Genomic DNA, 20,357 nt, shown 5'->3' on the forward strand with positions numbered 1-20,357 from the left:
TGTCATTTAAAGTCTTTATTTCCTTGTTGATCTTTTGCTTAGACGATCTGTCCATTTCAGTGAGGGGGGTGTTAAAGTCCCCCACTATTATTGTATTGTTGTCTATGTGTTTCTTTGCTTTTGTTATTAATTGCCTTATATAATTGGCTGCTCCCATGTTAGGGGCATAGATATTTACAATTGTTAGATCTTCTTGTTGGATAGATCCTTTAAGTATGATATAGTGTCCTTCCTCATCTCTTATTACAGTCTCAAAGACAAGTTTCTATTTTAAAAAGAGTCACGGACGGGCGCCTGGGTGGCTCAGATGGTTAAGCGTCTGCCTTCGGCTCAGGTCCTGATCTCAGGGTCCTGGGATCGAGTCCCGCATCAGGCTTCCTGCTCCTTGGGAGCCTGCCTCTCCCTCTGCCTCTCTCTCTCTCTCTCATGAATAAATAAATAAAATCTTAAAAAAATAAAATAAAATAAAATAAAAAGAGTCACGGAGACTATGTCTTCACCCCATGATCTCAGCAGTTGGAATAGAAACTGATAGTAGGCATTTGTTAAATGCCAACTCTGCTAGACAGTATGTGCATTTTTATGTGTTGGATCACTTAAGCCTCACAACAATTTTGCTGAGTGTGTCAGATAGCCTGTGCTGAGTTACAAACCACTCCACACTTCTACAACAGTCATTCATCAGCTTACAGTCCTGTGGGCTGGCAATTTGGGGCTGGGCACAGTTGGGAGGGTCCTCCCGCTAGTATCTCCTGAGCTCACTCCTGCTGCTGTATTCAGCTGGTAGATGGTGGAATGACAGGGGCTGGGTGATCTAGAATACCCTCATTCACAAATCTACTCGTTGGCAGGCTGTTGGCTGGGCACCTTGATTTCCCTTCCCATGGCCTCTCCAGCAGGCTGGCTCAAGCTCACAGCTATAAAGTTCTAAGAGGGCCAAAGTGGAAGCTGCAGGGCTTCTTGAGGTCTGGGTTCAGACCCGACATGCTGTCATTCCCTCCCCAGTGCACAGGTTACAAAGCCAGGTTCATTCAGAAGACTGGGAAGTGGGTCATCCCTCTTCACGGGAAGAAGTGCAAAACAGTCGTGGCCATGTTTAGTGTACTGTGCAAGTGGGCATTATTATTCTGTTTGATGAGTGCCAAAATCTGGGTTCAGAAAGATTAACTGTCCTACCAAATACATCAGCTCGTAAGTCATAGAAGGAGGAAGTGAGCCCAGGTCTGTCTGACCCCCACATTCTTCTACTCTCTCCTGGAATGTAGCTTCTTCTTTCTCTTCCCTCCCTTGCATTTTTTTTCTTCTCCCACCCACCTCTTCCTCCCTGGGTGTGTGCTACCATCTTTGGCTTAGTAACTAATAGCTTAGGGAAACTAGACTGAGAGTAGGATAATTGTAAGTGATCATTTTCATACATTTCTATTTTCCTTTCTTTTCACCAACATGAGAAATAATGTAAACATGTAAAGCCATGTCCTCTGCTCCCAGCCAAGCAGAGAAATCTGAGGAGAACAGAATTGAGGGGCACTGTGGAGGCAGGTGGGACGTACTAAGTCACGTGGGTCCAACAGGGATTCAGGGACCCAGGTGTGGCGTGGCTCCCAGACCTGTGCTCTGCCCCTCCCTGGGCCCAAACCAGGAACAAAGGAGTCAGTTTTGATTCTCACTTTTCGTCATACTTCTTTCCTTCACACATCACTTCATTAATAAATTGTATCGGGTGAACCTCCACAATAGATCCCAAATCGGTCTGTTTTTCCTCTGTCCTCCCTGCCACTTGTTATTCTCTGCGATCCACCATCACCTCTCTCCAGGAACAAAATAGCCTCCTACTTCCTCTCTCTGCTCCCACCTTTGTCCCCTAAGGGCCTTCCTCCCCATGACAGCCAGCATGGTAACTTAAAGACATAGATCAGATAGCAGTAGCTCCTTCCAACAAAACCCAGTCGTGGCTCCCCATCACTTTCTGGAAAAATCCCTGGCTCTTTTGCAATCTACAAATCCCTCAAACCTGGCCTCTTCCTTTCCCCCCACCTCATCTTTCACCACTGGGTTCTGGTGCCAGGCTTTCTAGTTTTATGCCATGAAGTGGGTGTCAGCAGCCCCCACCTCTTACAAAACTTGCCCCAGCTCCTCATGATCCTTTCCATTATATTAGTTATTTTTTGTGTGTATTCTACAGAGAAGCCTTCTTTATTGGCTCTAGCTAAGGTTTATAACACCCCCATCCTCATTACCCTCTGCTACTTCACCCTGTTCCTTTTCTTCATAGCACCTGAATTATTTATAATTCTTTGTTTACTTGTTTACGATCACTTTTCTCTAATAGAGTATAATCTCTAAGAGGGCAGGAACTCTATCGGTTTGTTTTCAGCATGTGCTCAGAGCCCAGCACAGTGCCTGCATCTAGAAGGAACTCAGTACATACCCTGTTCCAGTCCTAGCTCTCCTGCTTACTAGCTATATACTTGGCAACGTACCTAACCTCTCTGAGTCTGTTTCTGGTCCATAAAATGAGATCAATAATTCCTACATCTAGGAGTTGTTGTGAAGTTTGAATGAGATGATAATGTATGCAAAACACTGTGAAAACTGTAGGGCAGGGGCACCTGGGTGGCTCAGTTAAGCATCTGCCTTCAACTCAGGTCATATCCCGGAGTCCTGGGATCGAAGCCCCACGTCAGCTCCCTGCTCCGTGGAGAGTCTGCTTCTCTCTTTGCCTCTCACCAGACTCGTGCTCTCTCTCTCTCTCTTAAATAAATAAACTCTAAACTCTTAGAAATGAAGTTCCAGAAGAGTAGGTAACTTGTTCCAAGTTGCACTTTTGTAACTAGCGGATCCACTATTTGAATCCAAGTTTATTTTTTAATTCCTCTCCCTTTTCAACTATACCACACTGCATAAATAAATAAAATCTTAAAAAAAAAAGAAAAAAGAAAAAGAAAACTGTAGGGCACACTCTAGCCATGTGATGAATTATTTATGCCCCCACTTAGGGTCATAAAGGAAGTATTGTCATGCTGACCCTGGCTCTGAGGAGTGCCAAGTGCTTTCCAGGCTTTTCCATGAAGTGTGGGCTTCAGACAAATGGGAAATCTTTTCACCTGCTCTCTGCCGTGGCTGCATTTCCAGCCAGCACAGATATGATTATAATTAGACTTGCAAGAGTCCTGTTTCATTTCAAAACGATTCTGGGTATAGTCTGCAGCCTACCTGAGGTATGCATCCAGAAGCAGATCCCTGTGGCAGGTGTTTTTATTTGGGCCCATTCACGTCTTTTCCTACAATATCAGGAGTGTCTGTTTCGATTACACTCACTAATCTCAGATGCCATGTGAGAAGAGATTTGCCATATGTGAGGTTTCAGATGGTGACCACTGAGCAAAATGCACAGCACTCACCGGCTCTCATCACTTCTTAAATGAACAGTAGCTTGGACAAACTCACTTTAGCAGAGCCAGGCCTTTTATTAGCAGCCAGAGAATGGCCTGTAATGGAAGGAATTACTCTGCTCATGCGTCTGTCCCAGGGAAAACATTCTTTAGCTTGTCAAGCCTGTGGAACCTCTTATTAGAAACTAAAGCAAAGTCAATTTCTCCATTCTTGCCAACTGAAGAATTCAGAACACATCTCACTGCAGACCCTAAATTAACAATCCAGCTGGAAGGGGAGTCGAGCCCGCTGGAAATGGGTGGGGATGCCCAAGTGGGCAGGACTTAAAGCAAAGCGGAGTCCAACCTAGGCGTTCACATTATTTCAAACCCCATAACCCACTTTTCTGCAGAGCCCTTTTGATCATAACTCTTCACCATGCAGAGTGAGGGTAATGGCAAGATCCACCCAATCTTCAGAGACCGTTGACTTTTTTTTTTTTTTTTGGCTCCTTTTTATCTAATGATTTCCAATTTTAGCAAGCAGTGCTAAGGAACCACCAAAGTCTTAAAAGTCCTTGATGGGATTCCTCTGTGTAAAAGAAAAATCCATATCTATACGTACAAAGAAGCAGGTTGGTTTTGAGCAGCACAATTTGCTTTGCATTGATCCTTCCAAGCCCTGGATTAAAACAAAGGCATACTTGTATTTCAAGTCCACTCTGGGTGAAGCCGCTCATTGATGAAGTACCAGATGAAGTGATTGTTATGCAAGATTTCAACCCAATCTCCACTGCCTTCTTTGTTTTTTTTTTTAAGATTTATTTATTTGAGAGAGAGAGAGTGCATGCATTTCCACACAAGTGGGGGGAGGGCCAGAGGGAGAGGGAGAAAGAGACTCCCAAACAGACTCCCCGCTGAGCTTGGAGCCTAACTCAGGGCTCGATCCCACGACCCTGAGATCATGACCTGAGCCAAAGCCAAGAGTGAGACGCTCAACTGACTGAGCCACCCAGGTGCCCCTCCACCGCCTTCTTTGATCCTGAGCTGCAAGTCATGACCATTTGCTACAGAATCTGCTATTTGACTCAAGAGATAGCACTGGTTGTCTCACGCCAGAATGAGTATAGCCATGTACTATGCCCTGCAAAAGGACAAAGAGTAAGCAACGTTGTTGGGGAGAATGACCGAGTCAGAACACAATTTCAGGTGCAGCCGTTATGCTTTTCCTATGGAGACCCCCAGCAACTGACAACTGAAATGTCATTCCAGTCAGCTTGCTTCAAGTCAGCAAACCTCTCTGTCATCTGACTCCAAACCAGGCCCTGTATCAGGCTCTCCAAGTCAGAGTTAAGACCCCATTCCCACCCTCAATGAACTTATGGTCCAACTCTAAACTCTTAGAAATGAAGTTCCAGAAGAGTAGGTAACTTGTTCCAAGTTGCACTTTTGTAACTAGCGGATCCACTATTTGAATCCAAGTTTATTTTTTAATTCCTCTCCCTTTTCAACTATACCACACTGCATCCTCTTACCACATTGCAATATAATGATTTATAATTGTTTTTCAATTGTGGTTATTAAAATTTATTTGATTCCACCTAAGAGGTGATTGGCTGAGACATAAATTAAGGTATAAGAGTGTATTATAAATGTTGAATATATTCACATATGTTAAATATATTTTATATATTTAAAATAAAAATGAAGTTGGTTTATCTCTGGGTGATTTAAAGGATGTTTATCTTGTTTACACTATTCTGTATTTTTTGTTTTCTAAACTGAGATTGCATTGCATCTGTATTTTTGAAATGTTGTTTTTAAAATAAAATACATATGAAAATGCTTTTTAGACCATAAAGTGCTAATAAGTATTAGCTACTAAATTCATTGTGTGTAATGAAATCCTCAGTGCATGGATTACGTTAAAAGCACATCTAATCAACCTTGATAGTTGATGTTGATAAATGCGCCCAGTGCTCTCAGAACAGTAAGACTGGTTTTCAAGATCACACTGTCTCAGATTAGATGAGTCCAGCTTTGTCCAGCTTTATCTGTCTAGAAATGTTCAATTGTACTATCACATCTGTCATCAGCCACCTTCCCTCAAGGGGTCCTGGTAGAAATCTGGTTTTAATGACACTGCATGTAAATTTGGGTTCCCAACTCCTTGAGCAGATGGATAATAGCACGATTACTACTGGGCCAGGCACCCTGGAACTACTTCATTTGGGATATAAGCCTTATTTTGCCTCCTTAGAAACCAACCTCTGCTAATAAATGCCACTCTTCTTATCTCAAGGAGGCCTACCTAACAATTTCCTCCACAGACTTACTGATCTTTGGCCAACCAACCCTTTGTGTATAGAAGAAAGAGTCCCCTCCCTTTGGAAAAAGGAGGTTTGGGCTTCCCCGAGCATTCAGGAAATCAAGGCTGGTGATAGAAATTTCTAAGGGGTATCAGCCTAGTATTTCTGGGCCTATGCACTTATATATCAAGATAGCTGAAGGAATATATTTCTAATTTAATCTGAGGTTCCTTCTAAACACGTATTATATTGTGTTACATGCTTTCAAGCTGGGAGGTAAATGGTATTTTACAATAGTGTTATGATTTCAAAAGCACATTCAGGTGCACTGTTATCTCCCTTAATCATTACAACAGTCCTATAGGAAACTTATTACCTACTTTGCAGTGAGGAGACCAAGTCTTAGAAAGTTGAGTTTGGACGTTGAGTCCAGGATTCAAGGACAGGATTCAATACCAGGTCTTCTGACTCCAAATGCTGAGTAATTTCCACCACTTTTCTAAAATTAAAAAACTGACCCTAGGTCCCAGCTGAGCATGTATGGGGTGGGAATGATCCTATTCACAATGAAGCCATCTACTGCAAAAAGGAAGAAAAGGAGAGAGGAAAGAAGCCAATGTCTATTGAGCTTCTACTCTGTGCTGGCTGGTTTATTTCTGCACTATCTCCTTTAAATACCATGTCTTTCTCCCATGTGATCAAAATAGAAATAAACAAAGATTCAGTTACCTCCCCAAAGTCACATAGCTTCCAAGTAGCAAAACTAAACTGACAACCAATCTTTCTGATCCTCAAACACACCATCTTAGCATACTTCACACTTCACTACAACTCACAGTGCCTGAATGCACACGGCAGATTTTAAAAGGCTTAGCAAACAAAAGTTCTGTGTTGTGGAAAGGTTGGTGTTCCTGAGGACACACACGTATCCCTTCCTTCTCCCTGGCCCTCCAGCACAGTTTTCTTTATGACACTGCTGACGTGTTCTTCTGCCCGCCTTTGCAGGCTGTGTGGTGGTGGTATCCGTGATTGAACAGCTTGCTCAAGTTCACAACTCCACGGTGGAGGCCTCAATGGAGAGACTCTGCAGCTACCTGCCTGGTAAATACAGAAAGGGACATGCAGCTGTGGGTCTGCTTCTTCGTTTGATTCTTGAGTCATCCTGAGTGAGTTTATACCCTACACCTGCTTATGGAGAAGAATGTGATTGAGTTATTTATGTTGAGTTGATATTCTTATGAGGCTCATAGAAATTAAAACAAACACATAGATACACAAAACCACTCAAGGCAGTTTTGTTTCCTGACGTTCATTGTCCATCATGGCAGGATGAGATTGCTGTGGACATTTAGGGAATGATATGCAGAATGGCTAATTTTTGTTTCATGTGTTACATTTATAAGGATTTACCCAACTGGGGTTCATTGCCTTAAGTACCAAGAACGTCAAAATAATGAAAAAAAATGGATAATTTTCAATGATTTATGTTAATTTAACCACATGCACATTCCCAGATGCACTCACAGCCCTACCAACACAGAGCTTTGTTTAGGCTGAGAAGACAAATGATCTTAAAACCCCAACTGGGAAAATAATCTGGGAACATTCCACCGATTTGAACCGGATCTCAATAAAATCATCTTATCCATCCTCCAAAAAAAAAAAAAAAGGAACTGATTGATGATTTAAACAAGTTGTGGAGGGGAGGAGTTAAGATGGTGGCGGAGTAGGAGGACCCTGAGCTCGTCTTGTCCCTCAAACACAGCTAGATAGTTATCAAGTTATTCCGAACACCCAGGAAGTCAATGGGAGGTCTGAGAGAACAAAACTGCAAGTCTACAAGTAGAAAAGCGACCACCTTCTGGAAGGTAGGGGGTGCGGAAATTCACTGGGGGGAGACAGAGCTGTGGAAGCGGTGGCGGGGAGGGAGCCAGCTTGCCGAGGCTACTGCAAAGTATTGGAAGCCGCGGAACACAAAATCGGAACTTTGAAGTTCCCTACCGTGGGAGACGAGCCTGGATTAAAGGTGCTCAGGTGGCGAAGAGGGGCAGAACCCCAGGAGTGACAGGGTGGTCTGAGGATCCCCTGGGTCTCAGGAAGAACGGGTGGCGCAAGGTGCGGCGCTGTTCCCAGGCATAGGAGCGGAGAGGCCTGCAGAGAGCAGCAGGTCTTGGCGCCGGCTTCCTGCTATAAACCGTGAGCCGCCGGGCGGTCTGGGGACCGCTTTCCTGGGAGGGGCAGGCAAGCGTGGGGAGAACCTCCCCGAGAGGAACAGTGTGGTCTGAGTGGCGGGCGACCCTGAAATCTGGTTTTGAAACTTAGTTACCCACCTGAGATAAAAAGGCTCGAACACAGGCAGGGTGAATGCAGGGTTCTGACAGAAACCAGGGACACAAATAGGGTGATTGTTTGCTTTCCTGTGAGGGTTCACAGAAGAGCAGGGGGTGTGAACTTTCAGCTCTGAGGCTAGAGGGCAGGGCACCGCCGTATTCATCCTGCCCAGCAGCGCTGAAATTCGGGGAGCAAAAACAGCGCCACCTAGTGGAGGCCGGAGCCCCATACACCAAGCCTCACCCCACTGCGTCCTGGGGTGGTGTTTCCGCTGAGACAGGTGGGCCTGAGAATCAATGCAGCAGGCCCCTCCCACAGAAGACCAGCATAACCAACTAGCTCCCACCAAGTTTATTGATCATAGAGTGCTGCATAGCTTCAGCTCTAGGGGAAATAGGATCGAGCTTCCTTTTTACTTGTATTCTTTATTTCTTTTATTCTTATTATTTCTTCATTTATTTTCTTATATTTTCCAATTCCTTTTTTTAATGTTTTATTATTAATTTTTTAAATTTTTATATCTATACCTTTCATATATTTTTTTAATTTTTTTGTCTACTGTCATTTCATTTTATTTTTTTATTTTGGGATCTAGATTCTTTTAAGAAGCGGAACAAAGCACACCCAGGATCTAGTTTGGTTTTGGGGGATTTTTTTTTTGTGGTTATTGTTTTTGTTTTGTTTTTGTTTTTTTGTTTTTGTTTTCTTGTTTTTTTTTCTTTTTCTCTGTTTTTGTTTATTTTTTTTGTTGTTGTTCTTTTCTTCTCTTTCCTCTTTTCTTTTCTGGACAAAATGACAAGATGGAGGAATTTACCCCAAAAGAAAGAACACGAAGTAGAACTCATGGCCAGGGATTTAATCAATACAGATATAAATAAAATGTCTGCACTAGAATTTAAAACAATGATTATGAGGATACTACTGGGTTTTGAACAAAGCATAAAAGACACTAGAGAATCCCTTACTACAGAGATAAAAGAACTAAAATCTAGTCAGGCCGAAATTAAAAATGCTACAACCAAGATGCAAACACAAATAGAGGCCATAAAAAGGAGGATGGGCAAAGCAGGGGAGTGAATCAGTGATATAGAAGATAGAATTATGGAAAATAATGAAGCCAAAAAGAAGAGGGAAAGAACGGTAATGGACCATGAAGGTAGACTTAGAGAATTCAGTGACTAAGTAAAACGTAATGGCATTTGTATCATGGGAGTCCCAGATGATGAAAAGAGAGATAAAGGGGCAGAAGGTTTATTTGAACAAATTATAGCTGAAAACTTCTCTAATCTGGGGATGGACACAGACATCAAAATCCAAAAAGCACAGAGAACTCCCATTAAATTCAACAAAAGCCAGCCATCACCAAGGCATATCATGGTCAAATTGACAAAATACACAGGCAAGGAAAGAATCCCGAAAGCAACAAGGGAAAAACGTCTTTAACCTACAAGGGAGGAAGACAGATCGAGTTCGCACAGAAACTTGGCAGGCCAGAAAGGAATGGAAGGAAGTATTCAATGTGCTGAATGGGAAAAATATGCATCCAAGAATTCTTTATCCAGCAAGGCTGTCATTCAGAATAGAAGGAGAGTTTGTTTTCCAGACAAACAAAAACTAAAGGAGTTCATGACCACTAAACAAGTCCTGTAAAAAATTTTAAGAGAGACTCTTTGAGTGGAGGAAAAAGCCAAAAGCAACAAAGACTAGAAAGGACCAGAGAGAATCACCAGAAACACCAACTCTACAGGTTACACACTGGCACTAAATTCATATCTCTCAGTAATCACTCTGAATGTAACTGGACTAAGTCCTCCAATCAAAAGACACAGGGAATCAGAATGGATGAAAAAACAAGATCTATCTACATGCTGCTTACAAGAGACACATTTTAGACCTGCAGATTGAAAGTGAGGGGATGGAGAACCATCTATCATGCTAATGGATGGCAAAAGAAAGCCAGTGTAGCCATATTTATATCAGCAAACTAGATTTTAAAATAAAGACTGTAATAAGAGATGAAGGAAGGCATTATATCATAATTAATGGGTCTGTCCCTCAAAACGATCTAACAATTGTAAATATTTATGTCCCCAACTTGGGAGCACTAAAATATATAAATAAATTAATAATAAACATGAAGAAACTTGTTGATCATCATACAATAATATTAGGGGACTTTAACACCACACTTACAGCAATGGATAGATCATCTAAGCAGAAAATCAATAAGGAAACAATGGCTTTGAGTGACACACTGGACCAGATGGAATTAACAGATACATTCAGAACATTTCATCCTAAAGCAGCAGAATACATATTCTTCTCTAGTGTGCATGGAACATTCTCCAGAATAAATCACATACTGGGTCACAAATCAGCCCTCAACAAGTATAAAAAGATCAAGATCATACTATACATATTTTCAGGACACAATGTTATGAAACTGGAAATCAACCACAAGAAAAATTTGGAAAGACCTCAAATACATGGAGGTTAAAGAACACCTACTAAAGAATGAATGGGTTAACCAGGAAATTAAAGAATTTTAAAAATACATGGAAGCAAATGAAAATGAAAGCACGACAGCCCAAAATATTTGGGATGCAGCCAAAGCAATCCTAAGAGGGAAGTATATTGCAGTACAGGCCTACCTCAAGAAGCAAAAAAAGTCTCAAATACACAACCTAAACTTACACCTAAAGGAGCTAGAAAAGGAACAGCAAATAAAGCCTAAAGCCAGCAGAAAGGAAATAATAAAGATTGGAGCAGAAATAAATGATATAGAAACAAAAAAACCTCAGCAGAATGGATTAATGAAACTAAGAGCTGGTTCTTTGAAAGAATTAATAAAATTAAAGAATTAATAAAATTAAGCCATACTTAAAAAGAGAGAGAGAAAGATAAAATCACAAATGATAGAGGAGAGATCACAACCAATACCACAGAAATAGAAACAATTATAAGAATACTGTGAAAAATTATATGCTAACAAACTGGGCAACCTGGAGAAAATGGACAAATTCCTAGAAACTTACAAACTACCAAAACTGAAACAGGAAGAAATGGAAAATGTGAGCAGACCCATAATCAGCAAAGAAATTGAATCAGTAATCAAAAATCTCCCAAAAGAACAAAAGTCCTGGGCTGGATGGCTTCCCAGGGGAATTCTATCAGACATTTAAAGAAGAGTTAATACCTATTCTTTGCAAACTGTTCCAAAAAATAGAAATGGAAGGAAAACTTCCAAACTCATTCTACAAAGCCGGCATTACCTTGATTCCAAAATCAGACAAAGACCCCACTAAAAAGGAGAATTATAGGCCAATATCCCTGATGAACATGGAGAGAGAGCTTGAACATGGATGCAAAAATTCTCAATAAAATACTAGCAAATAAGATTCAACAGTACATTAAAAGCATTATTCACCATGATCAAGTGGGATTTATTCCTGGGCTGCAGGGGTGGTTTAATATTTGCAAATAAATGAATGTGATACACCATATTAATAAAGGAAAAGAAAAGAACCAAATGATCCTGTCAATGGATGCAGAAAAAGCATTTGACAAAATACAAACATCCTTTCCTGATTAAAAAACAAAACAAAACAAAAACAACAACAAAAAAACCTCAACAAAGTAGGGATAGATGGAACATACCTCCACATCATGTATGAAAGACCCACAGCTAACATTATCCTCAGTGGGGAAAAACTGAGAGTCTTTCCCCTACAGTCAGGAACAAGACAAGGATGTCCAGTCTCACCATTACTATTTAACATAGTACTGGAAATCTTAGCCTCAGCAATCAGATAACAAAAACAAATAAAAGGCATCCAAATGGGCAAGGAAGAAGTCAGGCTTTCACTATTTGCAGACAACATGATACTCTATGTAGAAAATCTGAAAATTTACTAGAACTCAAAAATTACTAGAACTCATACATGAATTGAGCAATGTCACAGGATATAAAATCAGTGTACAAAAATCTGTTGCATTTCTATATACCAATAACAAAGCAGCAGAAAAAGAAATCAAGGAATCAATTCCATTTGCAACTGCATCCAAAACAATAAGATACCTAGGAATAACTCTAAAGAAGTGAAAGATCTATACTCCGAAAACTATAGAATCCTTATGAAAGAAATTGAAGAGGACACAAAGAAATGGAAAAGCATTCAATGCTCATGGATTGGAAGAACAAACATTGTTAAAATGTCTATAATACCCAAAGCAATCTAAGCATTTAGATTGGAAGAACAAACATGGTTAAAATGTCTATAATACCGAAAGCAATCTACGCATTTAATGCAATCCCCATCAAAATACGACCAGCATTTTTCATAGAGACAGAACAAACAATCTTAAAATTTGGATGGAACCACAAAAGACCTTGAATAGCCAAAGCAATTCTGAAAAAGAAAAAACTGGAGGCATCACAGCTCTCGATTTCAAGCTATACTACAAAGCTGTAGTCATCAAGACAGTATAGTACTGGCACAAAAACAGACACATAGATCAGTGGAACAGCATAGAGAACCCAGAAATGACCCTCAACTCTCTGGTCAACTAATCTTCGACAAAGCAGGAAAGAATATCCAATGGAAAAAAGATGGTCTTTTCAACAAATGGTGCTGGGAAAACTGGACAGCAACACGCAGAAGAATGAAACTGGACGACTTTCTTACACCATATACAAAAATAAATTCAAAATGGATGAAAGACCTAAATGTGAGACAGGAAACCACCAAAATCCCAGAGAACACAGGGAGCAACCTCTTTGACCTCGGCTGTAGCAACTTCTTACTAGACACATCACCACCGGCAAGGGAAACAAAAGCAAAAATGAACTATTGGGACTTCATCAAGATAAAAAGCTTCTGCACAGTGAAGGAAACAATCAACAAAACTAAAAGGCAGCCTAGGGAATGGGAGAAGATATTTGCAAATGACATATCTAATAAAGGTTTAGTATCCAAAATCTATAAAGAACTTGTAAAACTCAACACCCAAAAACCAAATAACCCAGTTAAGAAATGGGCAGAAGACATGAATAGACACTTTTCCAAAAAAGACAACCAGATGGCTAACAGACACATGAAAAGATGCTCAGCATCACTCATCATCAGAGAAATACAAATCAAAACCATGATGAGATACCATCTTACACCTCTCAGGATGGCTGAACTTAATAACGCAAGAAACAACAGATGTTGGCAAGGATGAAGAGAACTGGAACCCTCTTGCACTGTTGGTGGGAATACAAGTTGGTGCAGCCACTCTGGAGAACAGTATGGAGGTTCCTCAAAATGTTAAAAATACAACTACCCTATGATCCAGCAATTGCACTCCTATTTACCCAAAGGATACACAAGTACAGATTCGAAGGGATACATGCACCCCAATGTTTATAGCAGCATTATCAACAATAGCCAAACTATGGAGAGAGCCCAAATATCCATCAACTGATGAATGGATAAAGAAGATGTGGTGTGTATATGTGTGTGTGTGTATATATATATATATATATATATATATATATATATATATGTATGTATATATAAAATGGAATACTCCTCAGCCATCAAAAAGAATGAAATCTTGCCATTTACAATGACACAGATAGAGTTAGAGTGTATTATGCTAAGTGAAATAAGTCAGAGAAAAACAAATACCATATGTGGAATTTAAGAAAGAAAACAGATGAACATACATACGGGAAGGGAGAAAAGAAAAAAAGGAGAGAGGGAAACAAGCCATAAGAGACCATTGATAAGAGAACAAACTGAGGGCTGATGGAGGGAGGTGGGTGGGGGATGGGACAGATGGGTGATGGGTATTAAGGAGGACACTTGTTTTTTTTTTTTTTTAAAGATTTTATTTATTTATTTGAGACAGAGAGTGAGAGAGAGAGAGAGCACAAGAGGGGGGAGCGGGAGAGGGAGAAGCAGACTCCCTGCCGAGCAGGGAGCCTGATGCGGGACTCGATCCAGGGACTCCAGGATCATGACCTGAGCCGAAGGCAGTCGCTTAACCAACTGAGCCACCCAGGCGCCCAGGAGGGCACTTGTTATGATGAGCACTGGGTGTTGTATGTAAGTGATGAATCACTGCATTCTACTCCAGAAATCAATATGCATTATATGTTAACTACCTAAAATTTAAATTAAAAAGAAATAGAAAGCATACTTAGCAAATTTACAGATTGGGGTGGAGTACGTATTATGTTTGATGATTAAATCATAATTTAAAATTATCTCCATGTTCTAGAATGAATAAAAATGATTAAGTACAAAAAATACACAAGTTGTGTTTTTCTCTTTCAATCTCAACAAAATTGAGAAAATATTGATTCTATTTCCCTTATAGAATACTATTAGGTGAACAGTCACAATGGGTAAACTTCCTTGAGAGTCAAATTATCATTCATTTAATGTTAAAAAACAAATTCACCAAGGATGAATTTTTTCAAAGTAAGGAAGCTAGACTAATGGCCGTTGTGTCTTGGGTTTACAGAGCATGCTGTGCCAACAGCGCCTAAGCATTTTCGGAGGATTTATTGCATTCAGTAACAATATGCATTCACAAGCTAAATTTCTTGGAATTTAAACTAAGGATCAAGAGAGAATACTACACTAACACATGTGTTTACAATGTCCCAGATTGACCATTGCTAAGGTTTTGACATATTTACATCATCTTTCTTTTATGAAATTAGAATGTGGCTTCCCCTCACCCCCAGTTCCATTCTCCTCCCATCTCCTTAGAGGGAACCACTCATATGAACTTGATGGGTATTGTTCTTGTCAAGTTTTATACTTTCACATTCACTTGTATGAATCCATAAACAATATATGGTATTGTTCAGCGAGTAATTTTTTAACCTGTTTTTGGTAAAACAAAACAAATATAGAAAGCCACACAAAACAAATGTATAGCTTTATCAGTTATTAAAAGGTGAATACCCTGGTAAACATAGCCCAGGTCAAGAAGGAACAGATAGGTAACTACTCTAGAAGCCCCATCCCATCATAAATCACTTCTTTTGCCTAAAGGAACATCCTGAATTTTACTGTAATCATTTTTTTGCATTGCTTTATAGTTTTGTTATCCAAGTGAACATTCCCTGCACTATAGTCTTGCCTAGTTTAAAATTTTTGATATGTCTTTTAAGTTTATTTTAATCTACAAGTTTTCTTTCCATCCCTTTCTTTGCCATGTAATTTAATTGTGGGATTTGCCCTGTAGAGTTTCCCACAGTCTGGATTTTGCTGATTGCTTCCCTGTGGTATGATTGAATATGTTGCTCTGTGTTCTGTATATCCTGAAAATTTGCAGCTAGATCCAGAGGCTTGATCAGACTCCAGTTTGATTTCTTTGGCAAGACTATAAGTGATAATGTTTTCTTTCATTGGGAGGCCATTAAATGTGATTTTCTCTTTTTTCTTTTTGCAATATTAGCAGCTGTTGATGCTCAATAATCAGATCTATTAGTTCACTGGGAGTTGCAAAATGGTGCTATTCTAATATATCATTTATATTATATTTAGTGGTGGAAATACATTCGAGACACTTTCCCTCATCCTCATCATATTTTAGAGACATTTTCCCCACAGTCACTAATGGTATTGTTCATAGTAGGAAAGGCCAGATACATGCCTGATTCCTTTGCTCTACTTGCAAGTTTTCAAATAATTCATTGTCTTTCTATGATCCCATAGTAGTCAATCACTTTTCTTTAAAATATCAAGAACTCTTGAATTTATACATATTTCATGAGTTTTGGTCTATTTCAATTACTATCCTTTTGTAACTCAAATTGTCTCATGTTTGACCAGTGGGAACTTCTTCAAGTTGGCTCCTGAGTCCCTTTGACATGAGCCTAAGTAACCTTTGATGGCTTCCTCGCTAATTGATATGACAAGATGTTCCAGCCCTGTCTTGTACATTTCCAGACCCAGGCTTGAAATCAGTCATTTCTCTCAAAAGCTCTGGTTTCCGTTAGTGGGAAATAGTATTTTAAGACCACAGTCTGGGTGCATAGGAATGTTCATTGCTACTGAGTTGGTCATTCTTTCTAGGCCTTTTCAGTAGACAATGCTAGAAAAAAATACATATATTTACATATACATGTACATACATTTACCTATATTACATATAATTTTAAGACAAAATGTCTAATGAGTTCATACTGACACTTCAAATTCAGGACTACAGGATTTTCTTTTGACAGGATTTTCTTCTTAATCTCTTCTGTATCATACCTATATCTTCTTCTCTCCACACTTGAAGTCCTAATTCTCAAGGACAAAGGGATAAAATATAATTACTCATTCACCTATCCCTCATTATACATGTAACAGTCTCAGAAGATCAATCCTAGTACTGCTATCATTAATATATTTTATAATCATTGAGAGCAGTTAAAATTGTTTTTTGCATATACTTTTCCCATTTCTCCACCCTTTGTAATCATTGTACTATATGACCTGATCATACAGCTATTACATGCAATACCCATTCCCTGCCCACCCCTCACTTTGTCTCAGTCCCTTCAGCAACTGTTTGATCAATGTTCACCACCAGCCCTTATGAGGATGCCTCTCTAGCTGAGTTGTTGTCTAAAGCTCATTCCTCAGGAAGGGCTCATGGGAACAATATTCCCTGAATTCTTGCATGTCAATAACAAGCTGTCTGTGCCCTTTACACTTGAAAGTCAGCTATTTTTCTGGATATATAAATCCTTGGCACACAATTTCTTTCCCTAAATATCTTAAATGTGTCTTTAAAAAGCCTACTGATAATCTTATTCCCTTTTTCTTGTAAATCACTTGCTGTTTCTGCCTAGAAATTCAAAGATTTCTTTTTCCTTTCTTCTCTAAAATTCAGTCATCTAACTAGAATGTGTCTTGGTATTAGTTGTCGTATGTTGATGTCAGGCATGCAGTATGCTCTCAAGTACATTTTTTTTATAATTTCAGGACAGTTGTTTACTTGTTCAGTTTCCTTGATTGGTTTTCTTTTTCAGGGATTTCTAATATCCATATTTTGAATCTTCTTTGCCTAACCTCGATATGTTGCCTATCTCTTGAATACTTTCTATCCCTGTATTTTTTATCTTGAAAGTTTTACTTTTTCACCTTGTATTTTTCTTAAGACATTAGCTATTGTATTCAGCTCTTCTGTTCACTCTAGTTTAGACTTCATTTCTCTTATAATCTTGTATTCTTCCCTGAGTTCTTTTATTCTATGTCTGAGTTATTCTGATTCCTGTGTTTTTTCATGACATAACATTTTATTAATGCTTCTTAGCTCATTTCGAAATACTATGTTATGTTTTAATCCTTTTTTGGGCTTGACTTTCTGGCATGCTTTTGCTTTCTATAGGGATGTGATTCTGTTCCTTATTCTTTTTTTTTCTTATAATAACTTTGTATGGGAGTTGACCTAGATACATTTCTGTTGCTCATTTTTATGTGAAATTAGTTTTCCAAAACTCTTAAAAAGAGAAGTGGTTCAGGGTACAGAACTTTTTCTTTTGTTCTTATATAGTGTTAAAACACACACACACACACACACACACACACACACACACACTCCCCCCAGCAGCTTGCTTGCTGAGAGAGTTTCTGACTGTTCCCCTGCCCACTTTTATCTGGATTTTCTTTTTCCTTTGCTTCTGTCCAGTTCAGTGTTGTTTCCAAACCCAGCAGTTTCTCCTCAGTGTGCACGCTGTCCTGGAAGGGAGCTCTGGCAGGTCAGTTTCTACAATTTATAGGAGCCTGGACAGGCCAGCCCCTTAGTCCTTCCACCTTGAGCCCCTTGCACTCATCTGTCACAGTGGGCCAAACCCATCCCGGTCTCAGCTGCTGTTCTTTAATTGGCCTGCCATACTTTCTAAGCAATACCTATGGGCTATCTGGGGATTCCCCTATTCACAGGTTTCTCTGGCATTCCATTGCTTCCCTTTACTTTCTCCCACATGGACGTTGATACCCCACAGGTCTTGTGGCTGTGAGTGGTTTATCCTAGCCTAAATGTGAGGGTTCATGGAGATACCTACTTTTGTTATAACAACTGTCCATGGATTTTGGGTTCTTCTATCCAGGAGCTCTTTTTTGCCCCCTTAGGTAGAAATTCAAAGAAATTCCAAAATTCTGCTGCCTCCGACACCATCTTTCCAGAATCCTCCCCATGTGGGATTTTACTTTCATATTAATGTCTACTATATGCATAGCTCTGCAACTTCTGTTTTTCGCTCAACAGTATGTTTTTGAGATCTATAGATCTATGTTAAGACATAGAGACTGAGGTCAAGCCTCTTAATTACTCTATAGTTCTTTACCATATAAATGTCCCATATTTTACTGACCCATCCCCCTATTACTGGATGTTCACAATCCATTATAAACCTTACTTTGTATTTTCATATCTCTGAATTAGAGAAAAAAGAGGAAAATATTATTACCATTTCAGAAAAAAAGGAAAAAAGTGAAAAACAGTCATAATTATCATTAAGATTTATTTTGATTGGTTGTCATTTCTGTGTAATAGACCACATTGACACATATCACTGTTTGTACCTGGCGTTTGATTTTCTCTTTTTAGGCAAAGTTGTGTTGTTCAAAGATGAAAGGCTCAGTAAAAATCCCCCTTCCTAGATGACACTGTCCTAATGTACTAGTGAAATGTAATACAACATGGACCAAGATTGCTGGTCTTCAGGGTACGGTCTGGGCTCCTTCTGACTCAGCACAGGACATTTCAGAGTCTGCTGAGGTAAATGAGAGGCTGAAGGTCAGATTCTGGTAAAATAAAAGTTGACACTTTAACAAGGGAATCAAAGTAGGTATTTCAGTTTTCTGCGGTAGGTTACCTTTCAATTGAAGACATTTCAAAGGATTAAAAATGCTGCTTGGGGTTATTTTCTTTTATTAATTAATGTTTTACTTCTGGATAGAAATAAGGTATTCAGTTCAGTAAAGGCTCTTTCATTTAACATACGTGAAGTCACAGTGGGCATTACTCTTGCCATTTTACGGATGTGGAAACCAGGGCGCAGAATGGCTATGCAGATTGTAGAGGGTGACAAAGATAGTTTGTCTCCTAGCTCAGGATTTCTCTTTCTTGAAATCAAAATAGGCCTGAACCATAGCCAGGAGAATGGGAGACAGAGGACATGAAATTATGGACTTCAACACACAGGTATTATTTTTAAAATTATTTTTAAATAGCATTGCTTTTACCTCCAAAGCAAAACAAGTTCGGAAGACATAACCTTAGCAGACTGAAAGCATGTAAGCAACATTCTTGAGAATAATCACTCAGTAAATCACGTTGGCCTTTCCTTGCCTGGGAAGATGATTTTTTTTTTTTTAATTCTGCAAAGCATTACTGACCTTCAGTTTCACCTGCTGCTTTTGCTGCTGGCTCTCATTAGTAAACACCTTGGAAGAATCTCAGAATTGTTAATGGAAAAATGATTAATGGAATCATTCTCCCTAGGGGTCAGTAGACTCATATGCCCTGAGACCCTTGCTAGAACTTCACTTTCTTGGGTCCCCTATGCAAAAATCTTATCTTCATGGAATATGATAGCTAAAAACTCGTGTGGATTTAAAATGAAGAGGGAATCTCTCTTCGCGTACTGGAGATTCTGAAAATCTACAAACAAACTAGAAAACAGAGCCTCAAAACTAGCTTTGTGGTTGTTTAATCTCCCGGGGCTTCAAATTTCCTACTCAGTGTATCACAGTACCTGCCACACCTGGAGTAGACGAAGCATCAAACAAAATGTTCTAAGTACGTTGAAATGCACTCTACAAATAACATGGGCTTTTGGAGTAAAAAAGTTAATCTCTTCCTAAACCATGTCGTAGATCTGGGATCTGGGGCCTTAAGCTCTCTAAACCTTAAGGTTCCTCCCTATAGAACAAGGGTAAGAATAAACACTCCCTCAAAAGGTTCTTTTTTTTTTTTTTACTTTTGTAGTATTTTTTTTTAATTTATTTTTTTTATTCTTATGTTAATCCCCATACATTACATCATTAGTTTTAGATGAAGTGTTCCATGATTCATTGTTTGTGCATAACACCCAGTGCTCCATGCAGAATGTGCCCTCCTCAATACCCACCACCAGGCTAACCCATCCTTCCACCCCCCTCCCCTCTAGAACCCTCAGTTTGTTTTTCAGAGTCCATCGTCTCTCATGGCTCGTCTACACCTCCGAATTCCCCCGCTTCATTCTTCCCCTCCCGCTACCTTCTTCTTCTTCTTTTTTTTTTCCTTAACATATATTGCATTATTTGTTTCAGAGGTACAGATCTGAGATTCAACAGTCTTGCACAAT

General features: G+C 39.5%; 1 protein-coding gene across 4 annotated transcripts in view; it reads left to right on the forward strand.

Annotated features, from left to right (window-relative positions):
* AOAH (acyloxyacyl hydrolase) overlaps positions 1-20,357 on the forward strand; it is a 156,732-nt gene that overhangs the window by 13,041 nt on the left and 123,334 nt on the right. For 3 of the 4 annotated variants that reach the window (XM_081800267.1, XM_081800269.1, XM_081800268.1), the window contains exon 2: positions 6,686-6,781. In XM_081800267.1, coding sequence (XP_081656393.1) covers positions 6,686-6,781 — 96 coding nt within the window. Of the gene's footprint in view, positions 1-6,685; positions 6,782-19,150; positions 19,214-20,357 lie in introns of those variants that run through there. The other variant, XM_081800271.1, reaches the window with a different exon arrangement.

The sequence above is a fragment of the Leptonychotes weddellii genome, chromosome 12 (genome assembly GCF_054177405.1).
Source record: "Leptonychotes weddellii isolate Sample4059 chromosome 12, ASM5417740v2, whole genome shotgun sequence".
NCBI classification, from domain to species: domain Eukaryota; kingdom Metazoa; phylum Chordata; class Mammalia; order Carnivora; family Phocidae; genus Leptonychotes; species Leptonychotes weddellii.